Source organism: Oreochromis aureus, linkage group 15 (genome assembly GCF_013358895.1).
Source record: "Oreochromis aureus strain Israel breed Guangdong linkage group 15, ZZ_aureus, whole genome shotgun sequence".
NCBI lineage: Eukaryota > Metazoa > Chordata > Actinopteri > Cichliformes > Cichlidae > Oreochromis > Oreochromis aureus.
This window is the reverse complement of record NC_052956.1, coordinates 14,853,557-14,874,804: the sequence shown is the minus strand read 5'-3', so window position 1 is coordinate 14,874,804 and position 21,248 is coordinate 14,853,557. Positions and strand designations below refer to the sequence as shown.

The 21,248-nt window shown below is 41.5% G+C and overlaps 1 protein-coding gene across 2 annotated transcripts in view; it reads left to right on the top strand.

Annotated features, from left to right (window-relative positions):
• The window catches only part of fut8b (fucosyltransferase 8b (alpha (1,6) fucosyltransferase)), a 96,474-nt gene extending 75,607 nt beyond the window's left edge, over nucleotides 1-20,867 (top strand). For both annotated transcript variants that reach the window (XM_039599262.1, XM_031730195.2), the window contains exons 7-10: nucleotides 7,024-7,270; nucleotides 15,295-15,471; nucleotides 15,634-15,784; nucleotides 19,127-20,867. In XM_039599262.1, coding sequence (XP_039455196.1) covers nucleotides 7,024-7,270; nucleotides 15,295-15,471; nucleotides 15,634-15,784; nucleotides 19,127-19,465 — 914 coding nt within the window. In that variant the 3' untranslated portion in view covers nucleotides 19,466-20,867. The remainder of the gene's footprint in view (nucleotides 1-7,023; nucleotides 7,271-15,294; nucleotides 15,472-15,633; nucleotides 15,785-19,126) is intronic.
• The last annotated feature ends 381 nt before the right edge of the window (nucleotides 20,868-21,248 follow it).

Genomic DNA, 21,248 nt, shown 5'->3' with positions numbered 1-21,248 from the left:
ATAGATTTTACAGCCAAAAAAGAAAAAATTTTCTGTATGCACCTCACTCCTCTGACCTACAGTAATTTTGTATGTGCAAAAGTCTCTGATAGAGCCTAGAGGCTGATATTGAAGGGTAAATTTTGATTCACAGTTTCCTGCACATCCTGTAGTTTTAATCACAGACCGAGCATAAATAAAACTGCATCAATTAGAGCTAATTTATGGAATCCTAAGTTAAGAGGACTGTTCTCATTTTTCTGTTGTAGCCCCAGGCTGTGGCAGAGACTGACTGAAGGGTCTTATATTCCCATACAGCTTCACTATTGCATCATTTTCCTGTCAAAAATCTATTTTGATTCCAAGTTAATTTTCAGCTGCATGTAAAAATGCTTTTTTACGCATATGTAAGTGAAAATGAACAAGATTCTCTTTCACTTATAAACAGTCCATCAACCATTTTTGTCAAAGTAGGATTGTTATTCCATCTACAGTACTCTACATTTAGCAGCATTGCTCTGTTCTGGTACACCCTGCCCTTCAGTGCACAAACATGGAAAGACAATGACATGATTAATGGTTAAGTTAGAAACAGCGTGAAATGGAGGAACAAGGATAGAGGTCAACTGCAAAGCATCTTCCAGATACAACATCAACCTAGAAACTGGCGACCTCCAGTCACACAAGAAAAATGTGTATTCCTGGTTTGGCTTGCAAGTGGTTGCTGGACGTTGATCAGTCAGTGACTCCCCCATAACCACAAGTTGCTATGGAAAAAACTGTATTGTCTGACTGACTGGCAAGTGGGTGCAGATGGCTGATAGTAAGGGGTGCTGCACAAAAATCCCCTTTGTGATTATTTTTGCAAAAAGAATTAGTTGACCGTAGTTTGCATGTAAGATGCAAATTGACTTGTCTGTAAACCCTTGCCACCTGATCTTTGAATAATAGTAAAGCTGAAATGTGCAGACAAACCAGAAAAGAAAATTTGCTTTCACACTCAGCCTTAGCAGCCATCTCCAGAGAAGTTGGCATCTTCCATGCAAACAACAAGAAACCATGACAATATGCTAAGCGACCAAAGCGGTCAAGAGGGTTTTTGGTGCACCCTCTTCAACCTCCAGAAACCACTTGCCAACCAGTTAGAAAATATATATTTCCCTTAGCAACCAGTGGTTGATATGGATCTCTGACTGGTCCTAGGGCTGTGTGCCTGAGGGACCTGAAATAGCACATAATCCAGGTGAGCTCTGTCCATAGTACATGTGGAAGGATACTGGCTAAAAAAATCAGCCAATAAGTGCTGGTGCTGAAATCAGCTGACTCCCATAGTTGGCTCATCTTGAATTTGTGGCCTGCCAGAACTAATCCTATGCTCGATTTTTTATTATTTGAAGACATTTTAAGTATATGCCAGGGGACGCTTAAAGGGAATATAAATATTCATGCAGGTTTCGGGCACAGCTTTAAACCCGAGTCTCTTATTTCATATTTCACATTTGTATTTTTTGCAACAGTAGAAATGCCCATACCAGCACAGCTTTAGGCATTTGCCAAAGGAATACTCTGGCAGCAAAACCAGTGTCATACTCATCACCTTCAGATTTACATACAGACAATGCTAGTGTGGCTGTTGATTCATGGTGTTGTTATTTTTGCGTGATATTAGAATTCTGCACACTTACGGTTCATTGTGAACACCGTTGAAGCAAAAGTTAGTTCGTATGTACAGCTGATACCAGAATACCTTAGGCCAAAGATTGATGGGGCTGTTGGGAGGAAAAAGATCTCCCTACTAATGCAGAGGTAGCAGAATCATTTATAAATGAATTCAACCGTTTTATAAAGTGGAAGTGCAGTTTTAATATGACTGAGTCCCACAGTATATGTTTGTTTTTCCCACTTCTAAGCTGACATTACCGGAGCATATGGAAAGGGAGCTCAGTTATGACTTAGAAGTGTTACTATGAGACTGTACCTGCCTCCCTCTTTATCACGTTATCTTCCACTGCCTCCTCGTTCTCGTCGCCATGTCCTTTCAGCTCTTCATTTTTCTCCTATCGCATTATTTTACTTGTGCTCTCCTGGGCTCTCCCTTCTTATCTCCTGCTCTCCCTCTGCCTTCCCTCTCTTATTCTCCTGTCTTTCATGTGTCCTTTTCCACTTTTTAATGTATTTCTTAGGAGTTTGTCTTGCAAACAGTCTCCTATAGATCCATATATGCCATCTGGCAGCTCACATCAGCAGGCAGCTCCCTCCAAATGTCACTACCCTCCTTAGGCCTTTTAGCATTCTGAATTGTTGTCCTTATAAAAGCCTGCAATTTGCAGAGGCAGTAGTTTCTGATAATCAAGCCAGCTAACTAGCTGGGCATAGCTAATGTAATCCTGTTGGGTACTTGGCTACGCCTGTGGTCATGGCTGTTTTGTTAACAGTGCAAGCAAGTACTTTCCTTGGGGCACTAGACCACAAAGGGATGCTAAAGCCTTGGATTAATAAGTAGATATACATTGAATATCTCGCTAATTAAGTGGAGTGTTTGCCCATGCCAGTGCAATTACAGTGTTTAATGTAGTGAATACTGATCTCTTCAGAACTTGTAGTAGTGCCAATACAAGCTGAATTCCCAGATGGTAGTGAGCGCTCCCTTTTGAGGACACTTTATTTTCTACTTTTGTTTCTCTCAAATTCTCCTCTTCAAAATGTTCTTTATCATTTGGTTGTGTTTGTCACCACTTGTTTGTGTTTACATTCATGTAGAAACATGTTTTGGGTTGTCCTGTACTGAGTTATGCTTTTGTATTGTTTCTGTTTATGTGGGGAAATGGACTTTTCTGGTATATTGTGTAGCAGCCCTTCACAATTCCAATTTCCTTATATATCTGTACACGGTTATCCCACTTTCTGTTAAGTGTTTTCCCCCAGGACGTGAGACATTTATAGACCTAGAGAGGATCCATGGTGTATGCGTATGTGACAGGGTATTTCTATCAGGAAAACATAGTGCTTGCGGGAAACATCAAAGATAGCAATGAAGTCATTATGGGACCCGCTGATTTTCTTTCCGCAAATGGGAAACAAAAAACAAAACATTACAAGACGATCCACCCTGAAATAATCAGGACATACAGGGTTGCCTTCTATGGTTTGCTCTACAGCTGAAAAAAATAGAAGAAGGATAGAAAAACATAGCTGTATGCCATTGTGATTCTACCCAAATTTTGCTTTTGACACCACGAAATGTGCCTTTCAACAGGAAGTATGGCTAAAAAATATAAAATATAACAATTTTTAAGGGTTGGGATAGTGATAAATATACAGTATTAGTATTTCCTAGTCTCTTTTCTCTGTTGGTTTTGGACCCTGGACACTAGTACTTATAAAGTATCACAATACTGACAGTGAAACAACTGGTTTTATCCTTTTATTATTTAGATTTTTACTATATTTTTTTCTGGCTATATTTTTTCTTTTTAATTTGACCAAAGATCATAATCCAGTTAATATAAATGTAATTTACACCAGATAGGACCTCTGACTACAGAAAAAGACTATATGGATAGAAGTACCATAAACCCATTCAATGAAGCTTCTTGCACACAGTTGTTGTGCTGATGTTAATGCCTGAGGAAGTTAGGAAAACACTGCGGTTATTGAGTCAGCAGTGTTAACAACTGTCACACACCAAGCATCAACACTCAGCAACCACCGCTCTGTAACTTTACGTGGTCTGCTACTTTGTGACTGAGTTGCTGCCGTTCTTAAACACTTCGGTTTGCAAAAAAAATGTTACAAATAATGCATTTCCTTCTCTACCCCTGCTGACTGTTTATTCCACTTGTTCATGTTGCTTTTCTGCCACAACTTTTGTTTTCATGGGACAGCTGGAGAGCTTAACACCGTCACTCGTCTGGTATAACAGACTAAAGTCTCGACACACAGAGAGGAAACCAGGCTTCTTTTGGAACAATGGTTCGTTGATTAAAGAGCTAATTTGCCAAAGAGAGAATATTCCTTTGAGGTTCTTTGTGGAGATATTACTGCCTTATGTGCGAGTCTGAGAGCAGCAGGAGAAACATAATGTTCCCTGCCATGGATAGACTGGAACAAGAGATCTCCAAGTTCATAAACTAAGTCTCAAATGTATTATGAATGGAGAGGCTCCATATTTTGAGTCTGGATGGTGTCACTCACAGCTCAACAGTTTCTTAGCCATGTTAATCTCATAAAATATTCATTAGGCTCGGTATACATCAGCGACTTAAAATACAGTTTAGGAATTCCGTGTCAGTGCAGACCCATATGCTCTCAGTGATGATGCATACAGGAAATGAATGTAGGGGTTTTGGAGTTGAGATACAATTTAGAGTAGCTTTGTGATCTAATTAAGTAGCTGTGGGAGGAAGACATACTGCATATCTGTACATTTGTGCCAAGAAGTGAAGGCCTCCAAATATGCCCATTCCCCCTTATGTGAATCATGCCAATTCTGTTATATAAGCAAAGACAGACTTGGGAATATTTTTTCTTTTCAATATTTAATGCTTGCAACCAATTTATATTCAGTTCATGCTCCTGCATACACACACACAAATTGAAGCCTCTGTTGCTGCCCTTGTTTTTAACATGTTTTTTATGTACCCTTTCTGTGAAAGGCCATTTTTAATGACTCATTATGCCATTTATCTTGAAGTGTGCTATGGAGGCAGTGTTTGCAGCTGTACTAGGGGCTGTCTGTGGCAGTTACAAAAGCCACTTAAGTTTGACAGAACATAGGCCTCAAACTTGTTTTTACCTAAATCCGGGGTTTACGCGCAAACTCTGCTCAGGCTTTAAGACTGAAAGAGAGTGGAGGTTGTGTCTGCCAGCCATATCCCTTCTGGTGAGATGAGATTAGCTGGAGCTCTTTGTCTGTGTTTTTGTGTGTGAATACATATTTCCCTTTTTATTTGGGTCTCCATTAGTTATCATTGTCAAACCACCCCTTGTTCCACTGTTCAGAAGCTTCTGTACATGTGCACGCTCATGTGTCCGTGTTCCCACTAGCATTTTTGTCACTGGGTGCGTCCATGTTTGCATGCTTGTGTGCATTTCCCACTTTTGTTCACACATGCAGGTGTGTGTCATGCACCTGCAAGTGTCTTTGTGTAGAGGCAGTTGGCCTTGAAGGCTAGGGGAGGTCTGGCAGTGCTCAGGGGCTCTTTATTTCCCAAAGAGGTGACCTTCATAATCAGTCGTGCTCAACCCTTCTGCTCAGGGCTCCTTCCAAGAAGGACTTAGCCTAAGGGTGCCACACCACCAGCCACCCCTTCAACCCCTCTCCCCAAACCCTCAAATCCAAATCTTTGCCTCAGCCCTCTGGCCCTCTACAACCTTGACAGAAAGGAGCTTGACTTGGCCTTTCAGCAAGGAGAGGTGAACAATAGCTGTCAGTCATCAGAGCTGGACACACTACAGTTGAGGATTTGGACCGATAGTGGAAACAGAATAGGAATTAATATAGAAACTATCACACTCTATCATACTGTATATAGAGTGAGCATTTAAGTTGGGGAAAAAAAGTTCTGAAAGGAAAGCTGATTGTTTATATCTGGATGATTTACATCTTTCATTTGGCTTGAAAAGCTTTTATTTCCAAGAGTTTTTAGAAAAGCTGGTTATAGTCATGTGCACAGAGCCTTCCTTCAGTCTCTACTGCTGTTTGCTATTTCAAGTTGCTTTGTTTCACTCGTTATTCTGCAGTGAGCAGCGTTTCGCTCTTTAGACAGATCAGCAAGATTGCTTGAGTTTCTCTGCCATAACTCTTTGTTTAAGTAACAGCCAGAGCATCACCTGCACACACTTTTCTGTGTTAACATATGGGTAGGGATGGTCTTTATACCAACTACCCAGTGCTTTCACTGTCAGCCTCACTAATTCAACATGGAATATATAATGAGCGATGGAACTTTACACATAATGGAACCATTGCAGGACAACTAATTATAGCAGAACATCCTGATGTCTGTAAGCTTTACAACTGCACTCTTAGAGCTTAACTGACACGTCCACGCCAGACGCTGCACTGCAAACTCAACAGTTCCTGTAACGATTTCAGATGGAATGCTTTTGTGTTCCAGTAGACAAAATTTTATTGTGAAATATTTCCAGGCATATTATATGCATCTGTACCCCCCTCACTTGTTTTTGTTTGGGGCCATTCATTTATTTAGCCCTTTTCAGATATTGAAATCTTAGCATTGCTGCTTCATCAGTCTGTTAAAAGTGATGGTAGTGGGTAGTAACAGGTTGACCACAGTTTACCTTTAGAACTAGCTTAATTCTTTGTGGAAACATTTAGAGGAGATATTGATCCATACTGATATAATAGCATCACACTGCTGCACATCCATGATGCGAATCTCCTGAGATGCAGCAGAGACATTTGCAGTTGCAACCTTGGGCATTAGCTTTGGTTATTGTGGTAGTCTGCACTCTGACCTAGTCCTACACGTAAACCCTGGCTAGTAAAAGCCTGTCCAAACTTTTAACAAGAAAGTGAACAGAGTGCACATTCTGACATGACTTGTTGGAATGAAATAAAAGTGTCATGTGAGACCTAGTTTTTAATTGACTGCCTGTTTTTATTTTAGGCCATATGGGTTTCCTCCAGATTTCATTTACTGTTTTCTTACCTTAATTGGTCAGTTGCCCAATCTAACCTCCGTTTGATCCCAAGCCTTTCAAGGGAAATGAATTAATTTTTATTTGCATACCCCAATGTCACCAATTTTCCACAGAGGGCTTTGCAAATTATTCAGCATTTCTTCTATGCTTTAACCCCTGATTAGAATAATTGAGGGAAAAACTCGCCTGTAAGAGTTTGAACAGTTAGTGAAAAACTCAAGTATTCATTTAATGCTCTTCTTCTTTCTTCCAGTGTAAAGGGAATATCTTTTGGTTTTCAGTTGGTATTCAGGCAGCAAGCTGTGTTTTTTGCCTTTGAGAAACTGTGACAAAGCCCTTGAAGTTTTAAAGCTACCTGCTCTGCTATGATCCATGTAGGTGAGGCCCATGATAAGGACGTCCAAGTTGTGGAGCTGCCCATAGTGGACAGTCTCCACCCTCGCCCTCCATACCTGCCCCTGGCGATCCCCGAGGACCTGGCGCCACGCTTGCAGCGTCTGCACGGCGACCCGTCCGTATGGTGGGTTTCCCAGTTTGTCAAGTACCTGGTGCGTCCTCAGGCGTGGCTTGAGAAGGAGATCCAGCAGACCACTGCCAAGCTGGGCTTCAAACACCCCATAATTGGGTAAATATGTTCAGCTTTCTTGTCTCTATGTGCATGTTACTTTGCCGCTAAGTAATAATGGCTTTTTTTTTCCTATAGCATTGCTCTGCAGTAAACGAAATGAGAGAAAACAAAGACATAGCCATAAGAGCTTTGGTGGAATATAAACACTGCTTTGGGTGAGGTTAATATGAGGTTAATAGAATAGTATTAAAATTAACTTAATTTGATAATCGTGTTTTGTTTGCTTATTTTTATTTATTTATTTTCTCTTTCCTTCACCCTTAGAATGCTTTCGCTTTTTCCATTACCACACCGTCAATACTCAGACATCTTATATTCATGCAAATCAGCCTATTTAAAGAAATGTCATCACTCAGTACCCATCGCTGAGTGTTTTTCTAATAGCAGTCGCATGCTATACCGGAGTGTGCCTCATTTTTATTGTAATGGCCCTACTACTAAATCCATGGAGAATACTGATTTGATATTTTGACTTATAAATATAAATAAATGCTAAAGGTGTGTGTGATTTCAGAATTAGTCAAACCTGACAAGAAAGCAGTACCTTTACGACGATATTAAAAACGAGTGGCCTGGCAGCTTGGCCTGGCAGCTTTTCTTCTACCTTCATCAGTCCTTGTTACCTAAAGGTTAAGCCTGGCTATTTTTATTTGTTGTTATGCTGAAGGAAATCATAAAGAAAAATGAATCTGTTCCACTAGCATGTGTTGTCGGAGTAGTCAAAGTTGTATGTAGCTTTCCACAATGAAGTTGAGAAATTATCTTTCAGCATCCTTTTTTTTTTATTACTATTATTTTTTTTAGCTGTTTAAGATGCTGCATTTCAAAGTTTACTGTATGATCATTTGAGTGAAAAATCTTAGCATTTTGGGATTTGGGACATGTAGACGAAGGTCTTCTGTGGCTACCTGCCTGTCATTTGGAAATGTTAGCAAACCAAAAAGAGAACTTCTAACATTTAAAAAGGAGTATTCCCATTTAGGTTCAGTCAGAGTGCGCCCAAACGCTTGTTGATGGAGTTGCAGAAGCTGGTGATAGCCTAGCATACTCAGCCGGATGGTGGACACGTACATGCTCATGCAAGTTAGTCGTGTTTGAGTATTTTGCTCGCTCTATACGTCTGCACAAGCGGCACACCGCTTTGGTTATATCCTTATTGGCGACTTTTTTTTTTTTTTTTAGTGGGGCGATCGTGGCTCAAGAGTTGGGAGTTCGCCTTGTAATCGGAAGGTTACCGGTTCGAGCCCCGGCTCGGACAGTCTCGGTCGTTGTGTCCTTGGGCAAGACACTTCACCCGTTGCCTACTGGTGGTGGTCAGAGGGCCCGGTGGCGCCAGTGTCCGCAGCCTCGCCTCTGTCAGTGCGCCCAGGGTGGCTGTGGCTACAACGTAGCTTGCCATCACCAGTGTGTGAATGGGTGAATGACTGGATATGTAAAGCGCTTTGGGGTCCTTAGGGACTAGAAAAGCGCTATATAAATACAGGCCATTTACCATTTTAGTGATGTCAGCGTTAACGCGCCGTCATCACAACTAACGCGAATAACAATTAACCCATCTGGAGCGCAGACCGAGTCAAAATCCCTGAAATGCCTCTGTCAACGCATTTCGGGCAGTTTGTCATTGTTGTTCATTCTGCGCTCCAGATGAGTTGAGCACGTTAAAAAGTTTAATCGTGTTAATCATGATGACCGCGTTAACGTTAACGCTGACAGCCCTAATGTGTGTTTTTTTTTTTTTTAATTAGTTCCTCCATGTTTCGACTTCTTCTGTGTTGTAAACGCGCAAATCAGTCCGTGCATGATTACATTGCTCCGCCCATCAAAAAGTCTGGGCATGCGCGAATATATCGCCCATCGTCGATTACTGGACTGATGATTGTCGGTTGAAAAATGTTTACATATCGCCCAACCCTAATTCACACTACTGAATACATTACATCTATCTGTTTACTATAAACTATAGTAGCATATGTGACATTTCAGGAGAGCTTGCAAACAAAATTTGGGAAAATGTTATTCAGAAGCATTATAATATTTCACAGTTTCTTCTTGGCATCTCTTGGAGCACTGGAGAGCATTGTATGGTTCATATTTCAAAATGGTCATTAGTTATCCTTTACTAGGCTTTGGTGCAGCTATTTCAGTTCATCCTCTATCAAAAACAGGCATTTCAGCTCCTCTCCCTACCTTTAAGACTCCTTTCTTTTGATTGGCTGCCCACTGCAAACAGAAGGTTTGAACGTCAGGTTAGTGGGGCTTCTATGGAAACAGTCATGTGACCTTATTGAGGATATCCTCTATCACTGGCATCATTCGAACCCGGGAGAAGAATAAAAGGTCAGACTGAGTATTTGGGGCAGTCGGAAGCCTGACTTTTATCTCACAGGGATTACTTTTACATCCAGTGACCTCATTAGTTGAAACCTGTTTAATATGAACATCAGCCACAGCAGTATATATACACAACAGAAAAATTATAGGTCCTCTTAAAATTTGACATTTACGAGATTACAAATACTTAAATATTACTTTTTAGGAAACTTGGCGTCAGCTGTGTGGATGAGAGCATCTTTGCCAAATATGTCATCAGCAGGTCTGATTTCAGTCATCGATAATGTGTTCGCTTTTATTCTTAATGCTTAGTGTTGTGCCACCTCCAGAGATTTGGCTCGCACTGCTTGAAAGTGATTTGATACTCCTTATTGTCCAGCTCAGCATTGTTGAAAAGTATTCACAAGTATGACGAGATCAGTTCCCACGAGGGCCACTCCTTTGTGGGAACACACACAGTCACAGTACTGTAAGCCACTTTTGACAGCAGCCTTCTAAGGAATGGGTTAGACATGTAGCTGTTTATTTACTTGTTTACTTTTCTCTGTATCCCTGTCAGGCACTCAGTCAACCAACATTCATGTGCTGTCTGCCAGCCCCTCTTGGCTCATAAATAATTCCTTCCTGCACCACTTCAAACCTGGATCAAATGAGACTTTGCGAATATATCTCGGCAGTTGTTTTAACCCTCTTGGTCTAGAAGTAGGGAGGAGGATTTTTATATATTAGGACAAGACATATAATGACTAGTAAGCTGTCACTCATCTGAAAGTCTGTGAAATGAGTGCCAGGTACTTTGCTGAGATCATCTTGAAATTCTGCTCCATCCCATGAGACTGACTCCTCCGCCTGGTGAAGGAAGTAGTTCAAAATAAAATTAAATTTAAAAAAAAAAAAAAAAAAGCTAAGAGATATCTTCTAATATTTTTTGAAGTCAGCCTGGATTAGTTCTGTCATCCTCTTCATAACTCTCACATCCATATGTTCCTAGTCTTTTGTGCCAGCTTCTTGGCCTTCATAACTTCTCTTTTTTCTTCTTTACATTTTGCTGCAAGCGAGCTTCGCAGGTCGTCTCACTTTTCCTGTCCTGCTCTGCTTTAGTTCTCACTCCGGCTTGTTCCACTCACTCTCTTTCTTCCTCTAACTCTCTGTCCTTATTCTTTGTGGGCTTTTTTTTTTTTTAACTTCTCTGCCTTTCATCACCCCTGTCACTGTGTCTCATTCTCCCCCATCTTCTTTTAGCCCCCCGCCCCTTCCTTTTTCACTTTTTTCTTTTTCAAATTCAGTGACTCATCCCAGCGTAGTCAATCTCTACCATCTTCTCACATCCGCTCATTTATGATTGTTCTTCTGTCTTCATTTGTTCATTCTGCTCCAGGATTTTTCCCGTTTTTATGCTTCTCCCTCACTTCTTCCTCATGTTCCCAAGGCATAGATCTATACCCACAATTCTCTCATCATTTTCCACACATCTCTGTCACAGTTCTTTGTGTTCCCCCCTCCCTACACACATATATCCCACCCTTTTCTCCCTACATATCGCTGGGGAAAAGGGTTATTGAAATGAGGCGCTGGGTAGAACAAAGTTTTTATCCCTTTTCCCCCCTCTTCCCTTCTCAGCTCTTGATATAGCCACTCCACTCTGTAGTGATGTTGCAACAAAGTGCATGTGTGCTTCTATCAGCACTGTGGGGGAAGGCATTATAAGTGTGTCTGTAGAGTGGGGGGTTGGTGGATGTAAGATGTGAAAGTTGGACTGAAAGGAAAAGGCAAGAGGGCGGCACTAGTGGGAAAGGCTAGGGTTGATGAAGAGAGTACCAAGAGGGGATAGAAAGGCAGCTTGTCCCCAGAGCAACCAGCAACTGCCAGCCGACCTCACGCGCCTCGCCCACCACACCACCACTCATGCCCCGCTGCTCCCTTTGGATGCGAGCTGCAGAAAAGCTGGAAGCCACAGACTAAAAGCAGCAGGTCCGGCCTGCTGCGATTTAATATTAGAGGTACAGAGAGGGGGGGGGAAGCAAGTGGGAACACTGCCACTACTGCAGATACAGAGGGGTTCCCAAGTGGTGAATTTACCGTGAAGTCTTGTGTCATGTGTATTCTGTTTTTCCTTTTTTTTTTTTTTTTTAACAGCTTCTATTAGACTGTGCACATTTAAAATCTCTTAGCTCATTGTAAACTCAGGCTAAAATATATATCTTTTGGAACAAACATAAAAAAATCAATAATACAAAAATCTACATGAAAAAGAAAGCTTTAGATATTTTTCACTGGCATTTTTTCTGTCCTTAAAGAGACTCTAGTGTATAAACAGCAGCATATTTGCTTTTAATTCAACTTTTTTAAAGCTTTTTGGTTCCTTTACGAACAATTCAGGTAATTTTCAATATATGATATCACTCGTGAAGTAGCATCTTTTTTCCCTTTTTTGTGTTGGCGGTAATCTCATAATAGATGACATGTTAACAAGTTTTAAAGGTCCGGTGTACACTAAAGGGAAAATATATATGATTGTAAAAGTATAACCTTTTTTGTGCTCACAGAGTGTGATCTGGATCATGATATGACCATCACAGTCACCAAAGATTCATCCATTAAAGTCATTTAGGAGTGATATAATAGCACTACCCACACTACCCATCACCAAATTGCCAACAGAGAGTATAATTTAGTCTCTCATAGAGGCTTACTGTAGCCCTGACAGCTCATTAGGATACTTGATGATGGCATTATATTTAATTTGTCATAATCTATAATTATGAGCACTGGAGATAAATCTTAATAACAACTTTGGCATGTTTTGGTGTCAAAGTACAAGTTGCATCAGCAGTGATTCTACAGCTTTTGTGTATGTAATTATCATATGAGCTGTTTTCTAAAGATTCAAATGTTAATAGCAGCTACAGTTCCAAAGCCCAGCAGCCCAGAGCTCCGGTGGGCAGAGTACTGAGGTCATACTCAAACAAATAATTCATTTTGTCTGTATGCTATTGTCGTAGTCTGCCAGGATCAGCGCTTGCTGCGTCTAGGGTGCGGGTGTTTGATGTCTATAATGTATGTTTTTACACCCACCATGAGAATTAGTCTGCCTTGGCAATATTGTATGAATAGGGAGGAGTGAATTGAATTATTGTGGCAGTTGTGTGGGAGAGCGCTGGTGGGATTGGGGGGGGGCTAAGAGCGAAGCAGTACCTCACGGCGGCCTCTGCCGCTCTGACAGAGAGAGAAAAGAGCGAGATAAAACGAGGGTTTGTGGGAACAAAAAAACGGGAGACATGAAAGAAGAACAGGAGCAGGAGAGAGGCACCGTGACAAAGGATGGGAAAGCCTGATGTCGAGACCTCTGTCCGATCAGAGACATCGACGCTGAATGAAAGACTCACGGCGCCCATTCACCTCCTGTTCTCACCTCCATTCTGTGGGTTTCATTGCCACGTAAATAAAGGCGAGCAAGCTCTCTAGTTACGGATTGATCTGTGGTCAGTGGTAGAAATTAGAGACAAAGTGTTTATTCTCTCAACATCTGACTCTTCTAACTTTTTTACTTCTGCTTCATTCTCACAAAAGAGTCCAAGGCAACTGGGAGGTTACAGATTTTTTTCCAACTCCCAAAGCAGCTGAGAGATCCCGAGTAAGTGGAAGTAAAAGACTAATAGGTTTCACCTAGGTGCCTCTGACTGTAGATTTTCCAGTGGAGCTACTTCTTGTCCAGCAGCAGACAGCTGGTTTTACTGGCCGGCTCCCATAGTGGAATTATATGAATGTGGAAAAGGCACACATGTTTGCCCCCAAAAGAAGTGAACACTTAAAATGTCCTTTTCTCCAGTCTCATATTTATAAATTTCATTTTCTCCCTGAGGGCAGAAGTCACAATGTAGATATAGCTGGGTAGTTGCGTAAGTGAATAGTTATGGTTGGAATAAAATTGTGTTTCTGCGCCCATCAGGTTGACAGATGGTTTTGTGTCCGAGGAGGAGTTCTCATCGTTTGTTCCGTTTTCAAGCTGTGCTCTTTTTGTCAAATGTACAGCAGTGACAGCACTCTCTCTTTGTCCTTTCTTACTGGAAGCGAGGACAAGGATACTTAAAAAAAAAAAAGAAAAAGAAAGGAATAAAAACAGCTGGGTTGGTTATTGCTCTTTCTGTCCATTTTTCTGTCTCGCTAGATCCTTTAAACTTCTCTCTCTTGTCACTGTTGGCCTTTCTTGTTTACTTTGTCTCTGTCCTAGCATTTTTTTTTTTTGTGCGTGTGCATTTACACCAACAATGGAAAGATTCCCAAAACATGCCATTAAAGTAAAAGTGCTGTTTCCTTTTTACGTTTGCAGCAGAATAAATGCAGTTGTGAACAAAAACATGAATTTACTGTTATTTTGAGATCGGTGTAGATTTAAAACTAGGTTTCGTCAATGACAGTAACAAAAAGTGTATTTTCTTTTCTCGTCACGACTGTGTGCTTCTTTTCGCCCGACTGTTATTGACTTCTAACCGTTGTAAAAATAAATCCCTTAACTTTGTCACCTCAGTTAATCTGTATGTTTTCCATTCCTCATTATTAGGAACTTTGGCCGTATTTATTGAACATCCATCAGCAGTGCAGTCATGTGAAAGTTTTCACTGGACTCTATGAAGTCTTTTTCGGCCACTCTGTTGTAGATTTACTCCTGTGCTTATGATCATTGTCCTGTTGCATGACTCCAGCTCGGCCAAGCTTTAGCTGTCAGACATACGGCCTCTTTCACTCTTAAATACTTTGGTAGGAGTTCATGATCAGTTCAAGGTGCTCCGCTCCTGTGGCTCCAAAACAAGCCCAAATCCTCATCCTTCCACCACCATGCCTGACGGCTAATATGAGGTGTTTGTGCTAATGTGCTGTATGTCTTTCACCAGACATGGCGCCGTGTTTTATGGCCAAACATCTCCACTTTTATTTGTCTAAAGGACATTTTTCCAGTCTTGTGGTTTGTTCAGATGAAACTTTGCAAAGCTAATCTGTGCGTCATGCTCTTTTTTTAGAGAGACAAGGCTTTTTCCTAGAAACCCTTCAAGATGAGCCATACTTGTCTTTTACTCTTATTGTGGAGACTGCTCCACACTAGCAAAATGCCAAAACCTGTGTTTTTTGTAGAGGCAGCCGCATGTGCTGATGATCAATAAACCAGGCTCATCTGATTATCACACTTGGTTGCTACTTGCACTTGTAATTCCTTTGGAAGTCATAAGAGTTTGTGTTCCCTGAATGTGTTTGAATATAGACTTTTTTTTTCTTTCTTTCTTGCTTTCTTTTTTTTTTTGTAAGGCGCAGTAAAAATATTGTGATCAATCTCTGGGATCTTCAAAATATTTCAGCAGTTGCAGATGTTCCAGTTGTTGTAGATGAAATTTTTAGCTTAGTCAACCAGTAACCAGTATTGAAAGAAATTATGTTCCTCCGGCAATGTAAACACAAGAACTAGGCACCGTGTGACGCAATTATGAGTTGCACCATCATAACTGTGTTACTGCTCTTTTATGGCCTGGAGAGAAAATGCCGAACATTTAAACACAGACTTCATTCAAGATATCAGAAAGCCAAGCAAATAACCAGTTTAATGCAATGAAAAACCTTTGATTAGTAGTAGCCTAATGGTGTAAGTTTAACATTGATGACTAATTTGTTGCCCTATGTTTGTCTCTCTCTGTCTCCAGAGTCCATGTGAGGAGGACAGATAAAGTGGGGACTGAGGCAGCCTTCCATCCCATAGAGGAGTACATGCTGCATGTGGAGGAGCAGTTCCAACTTCTGGCCAGGCGTGCTCACGTCGACAAGAAACGGGTTTACCTAGCTACCGATGACCCATCTTTGCTGCAAGAAGCTAAGACCAAGTCAGTGTGTAGGAGTGTGTGTGTGTGTGTAATCTGTAAGAGTGTTTATGTCCGACTGATGTGTGCGTGACAGCGTGTTTTTGTATCTGCCCATGTTCATTTTGCTTCCTTAGTGTGTATTTGAAGTATTTATTTGTGTTTCTGTGTGCATATCACTTTCAGGTACCCAGACTATGAGTTCATTAGCGATAACTCCATCTCGTGGTCGGCCGGCCTTCACAACCGCTACACCGAGAACTCACTTAGAGGAGTCATTCTTGACATCCACTTCCTCTCCCAAACCGACTTCTTGGTCTGCACTTTCTCTTCACAGGTCAGTTCACGCTTTCCAGTTCATTTTTGGAGAGAGCACGAAACGGTGTCTTTGATATGTTTTCACATGAAACTGAAGGTCAGGATGGATTTGATGTTGGGATGAAAGCAGCTCGGAGTAACTCGGAGAGCTGACTGGAATGTTGATGCTTTCAGACACGGAGGCGAGAAAGCAAATATAGTTGATGCGGAGTAAAAATAAACCTTGTAATCTGTCAGGATGTGCCGTTAACTATATTTCAAGTATTCTCAAGCTTACGCTTAAAGGTTCTTTTCATAACCTGCGTAAAAGCTGCTTTATTGATAAGACCTGCAGCCTTTCAGTGATCTGTTGTCAGCATCCTATATTTCGCCTTTGTAGTCTGCTCTCACACTCTGAGGTGTAGTTTAGCTTTGGCCAAAACAATAACGAGGCATGCACGACACTTTCCCCGCACTATTATGTTGCCTGTAATTTGTTTTGTACACAAACTAAAAAAGTGTTTATACTATATACCCAAGTATAAGTGTATTGATAGTGAATTTGACTTGGCTGGCTTATAGCCAGTGCCTTACTTTGTTCTTGGCTAGTGCTGGAATAGTGAAATGTATAAAATCAGCACCACTTAGCACAGGGGTGTCAAACTCAGTCACAGAAAATTAATACCTGGATCCAACTCAAACAGCCACACTGTGTTGATATTTATTGAGAAACATACTTGAATTTATTGTTTTTTTTCGTCTGTTCTATGACTTCTTAGAATTCAGATTTAAGATCTAAACCCATCTTAGAGATTAAACAAACAGATGAGATCACATTAAAAATGAAAGATGCATAAGTGACAGTTTTTGTGTCTTACTTTCTTTAAAGTCTGAGTCATTTCTAATGAAATCGTTTTCTCACAGCTTGTAGGCGGAGCTGGGGCATCGTTTTGGCGATAAAACGTGGGAACTGCGCAGCGCCCACGTAGCCATACTTTGTCTTGAGTGTTTTACTAAACTGGAGTTTGATCAGTTTGATTTAAATGTTTGTAGGTGCTCTTTCCAGAATGACTTACTGAGAAAGTGAAACTTAATTTTCTGGGCAAATCTCCACGTGAGCTCGTTGCTCAGTTTTTTTTTTCAGCAAAACGTCCACTTGTAGCAAATGTAGCAGTAGAGACTGGTTTTGTCATCGATTGGCAGGACGCAGGAAGAAACCAGCGTTTCCCACATTTTAAGAGCTCTGACTGCAGCGTACATGTCTATGCTCACGCGGTCCCGCCCCTAAAGCCGGAGGTTTAGCGCTTTGAGATGTTTCATTATGTTGCACAGAAACCCCAACTCACACTGCCACTTTTCATGTCAGAGCTCTGTGGCGTCTCTCCCCTTGCTTTCCATGTACTGACAAATTTCCTCAGACGACTCGAAACATCTGTTCAGCGCTTTCCATCGGCTTAGCCATCGCACCTCAGTGTGACGGGGCTTCACGTTGGGAACTCATCTCCTCCAGAGGTGATGGAAATTAGCGACGATTCAAACCTTTGGCTCACTTAAACTTAACTGTGGGTGTTGCTGTGCTCATTACATGTTTAGTTTTCAGAGTTTTAACAGACAAACCTTCCTGGTGTGTGACGCAGCGTGCAGTTTTTCTTTCAGCATGCTCACACGGCTGCTCTTCTCTCTGCACATAGCGGGCACTCCTTTCTGCTTAAGCTTCACCTCAAAAACTGCTTGCTTTTTGACTTTGACACATGACATTGCGCACTTTAACCATACATTGGTTCAAAAACTCTCCTTCAGTAAATGCTGCGATGTAGTTGTTTCTTCCACCACAGTAAATCTGGCTTTTACAGCAGCTTTACTTTGAGATTTTGTTTGTCTGCTGTGACACCAGACTTTTTTTTTCTTTTTTTTGTTTTTAACTCTTCTACCTTCTGGAGTTTCTGCTGTATCTGCACATCCTAGTGCTTGTTTTGGTGCTTCATTTGCTCATGTCGTCTGATGGTATTTTCTTTCATTTTTCCACATCAGCTCCACACATAAAGGATAAACCTGTTTGTCTTATGTTATTGAGCAGATGCTCTTCCTCCCACCTGTATTGAAAGTCCAGCTTTCATTTGTTCATTTCTTTAACTCAAAATGACTGGATGATCACAAGACTCTGAGTATGTCAATCAAGAGTCAGGAGGCCATGATTAACGTGCCAACATACCAGCTATCGCAATACTACAGCCTGTAGTCCAACTGGTGTGCTTGTGCATGCCTGTTCTGAGTGACGTATTATAGCATGCACTTTCTGGCATATTGGGGATTATGCACCTCAATATGAACCCACCAGTCACTAGGAAAGATCATGTATTTCCAGACTAGCTGACAAGTGTATCCTAGAGGTTCCTGGCTGTGACTTTGTGAAGCCCGTCATATTATGGTTGTTTAGCTTACATGGAAGCTGCTAACTTATTTGCAAACACTTGCTAACTACCAGACTTCTGTCTTTAAACAGTGTAACCCAAACCAGAAATGTAGCCAGCACATTTTAAAAGGCAAAACTTTTATTTTGAAGGGGAAATTTTCTCCATCTCTGGTTTGGATCATGCTTATCACAGTTTCACAAGTGTGTTTGTAGAGAAGTCTGCTTTTTTTCATTCAAACTACAGGTGAGCGTGGGAATCTGCTACCAAGCAAACCAATCACGAGGTTTCTGCCAACATGTCAGGGAATACACATTTTTCCATAGCAACCAGTGGTTTCTAGGGAGTTGCTGACTGGTCTCTAGGTCTGTGTAATAGTGGCTTTACCAGGTGATTTCCTAGCATAATACTTGCCAAACAGACTGGGAATTCACATTTTTCTGTCATGCAGTGACAGTAATAGAAGGATGGTCGTGGTCCGGTCTCTAGGCCAGTGTAGTGATTAATGGACTCCACATCAACAAGCTGTCGTTAGCTAGCATTGCTCACTATTGGCAGCATTGCAGAGCTGAAGAGCCACGGCACTCGGGAGCAAGCATTAAATTCCTGCTCTTTGCTTATTCACAAATTAATGCTAATTGCACTGAGATCAGTGTAAAGTCTGTTAGAGGCACCTGAGAGAGTCAGTACACATTCATAAATGTGCTGTAGGAATAAAAAGTCGAATCTATGTTAGGAAGCTTTTGAATTTATCAGTGTGAACCACTTTGATAATCAGTCATGTGGTCACCAACAAACACATAGTTTCCATCCATAAGTCAGTTACCGTGTGCTAGGACTGAAATGAAATGTCTATGTCTCTAAGAAGTCCCTCTTCGTCTTTCAACACGATTATCACCAAGACTGCTTTAGATCTTGAGCATGTATGGATGTTTCTATAAAAATAACACCTGGCTGTGCTTCTGTTTCAGGTCTGCCGTGTGGCTTATGAGATTATGCAGACACTGCATCCAGACGCCTCCTCCTTCTTCTACTCTCTGGATGACATCTACTACTTCGGAGGTCAAAACGCCCACAATCAGATTGCTGTCTACCCCCACCAGCCCCGCAATAGCGAGGACATTCCCCTGGAGCCCGGCGACGTGATCGGCGTGGCCGGGAACCACTGGGACGGCTACTCCAAAGGCATCAACCGCAAACTGGGCCGCACCGGCCTCTACCCTTCCTACAAGGTCAGAGAGAAAATCGAGACCGTGAAGTACCCGACGTACCCCGAGGCAGACAAACTGCTCAACTCTCAAAATAAGTAAAAGAAGAAATGATCGAAAAAAATTAAGAGCAGGAGTGAGGAAAAAAAACATGTAGTCTCCGATTCCAGAGACGGAGGCTGCTTTTGTACAGAAGAGAGAGGCGTACTTAGTGCGCTAAGCTGAGAAGAAAAGAGGAAGCCTGTACCCAGGGGTGATAGGAATGCGAATGCACTCTGTGTGTTAATGCGTGAGCGTGAATGTGTGTGTATGTGGGAGAGAACGCGTGTGCGCACTTGTGTAAATGCCTGTGCATATGTCAGGTCATGGAAGACTTGCACCCTACCACTACTCCCCCGCCTGACGTTCTGATATCGGGTCCGTAGACATTTAGACGTGAACATTGATTTTAAATAAAGCAAGAAAACAATTAAAAATCTACACAACCGACCGAGCCGTCTCTCTCCCGAGACGGCGCTGGGACTACTGTAGAGTGAGCTTCGAATCAATGACTGAGGAGGAAAAAAAATGACAAACTGGAAAAGAAGTGTTTTGATTTTTTTTAATTTAATTATTTTCAGTGGTTTTGATTCTAATCTTGCCTTTTTTTGTTGTTCGTTTTCTCTTGTTTTTGTTTACTGAATGTACTGTACCCTCTTCTCGCCATGCTCACCGCCCCAACACCCCCCTCGATCCCCTTCCTCCTTACCCCTCTTACTGTGCTTCCTCCATCTCGTCTCTTCACGTGCAATTAATTTTACAATACCATGTTGTGCTTTTATCAAGTGTCTTTTAAAGGTCTTAATTTTGTATGTATGGGGCTTGTGCATTGTATACTGTACTGTGTCCGTGTGTGTGTGTTGAAAGAGAGGATGAATGGGTGCGATCAAAGTGTGCCTGTGTGTGCTGTTTAAATCTAAGGGGCCATGTCATGACCAGGTGCCTGGTTACTGGTGAGCAGGTTTTTTTTTTTTTGTTGTTGTTTTTTTATTTCTTCCTTCCCTTCCCCGAATGAATGTTTGTGCAGCTGAGACTGGCAGCGACAGTGGGGACTGTCCTCATCCCCTCAGAACAACGGGGAACGCCAGTCACTCCGCTGGTAACGAACAATGGTAAGATTATGTGGAGTGTGGTGAACTCACAGTGCACGCGCAGAGACACACACGCAGACACAAGAGCCGTCCCGAGGCTCACCAAACGAAGCACTCCACTGACATCATGTCCTTTTCGGCATCTTTGCTGTTTCTTCTGTCCATCTGTTTTTCTTTTTGTTTGTTGTTTGTTTTTTAAAATTTTAACATTGCTATTTTAAAATAAATGAGGAAAATATGCCTATGTTGAAAATGATAATGATGTGTCATATCAAAATTCCCCATCATGAAGGCTTTTTTGTTTTTCATAACTTATGTTCTTGGGCATTGTCTTTGATAACCACAGATCGAATAAACTTGAGAAACCAACACTGCATTTTTTTCCCCTCCGGTCTGGTTCTGTTCACCATCTGCTCCTCCGTCTCTTAACTCTCAACGAGCGCTTCACTCAATCAGGCTAAACATGCTTCAGCTACACTGCACTCATTACAAGCTGAGAATCGAGGCTTCATATTCTGAAGGGCATCCATCCATTTTTCAAGAGCATAACTCATCGCCCAAAGTTAATCTTTCAGTATCTCCATTTTTTATTTTTTTTTAAGTAAAAATACAGGAAAACCCCGACTCTCATCGGCATAACTTTGTGCTGAACATTGGGGGGGGTCAAGATCTATGTCTAAATAAATAAATAAATCTGGGTAAATTCCATGATGATTTGCTGGTAATACCTGAAATTAGTAAAGAAAATCAACAGC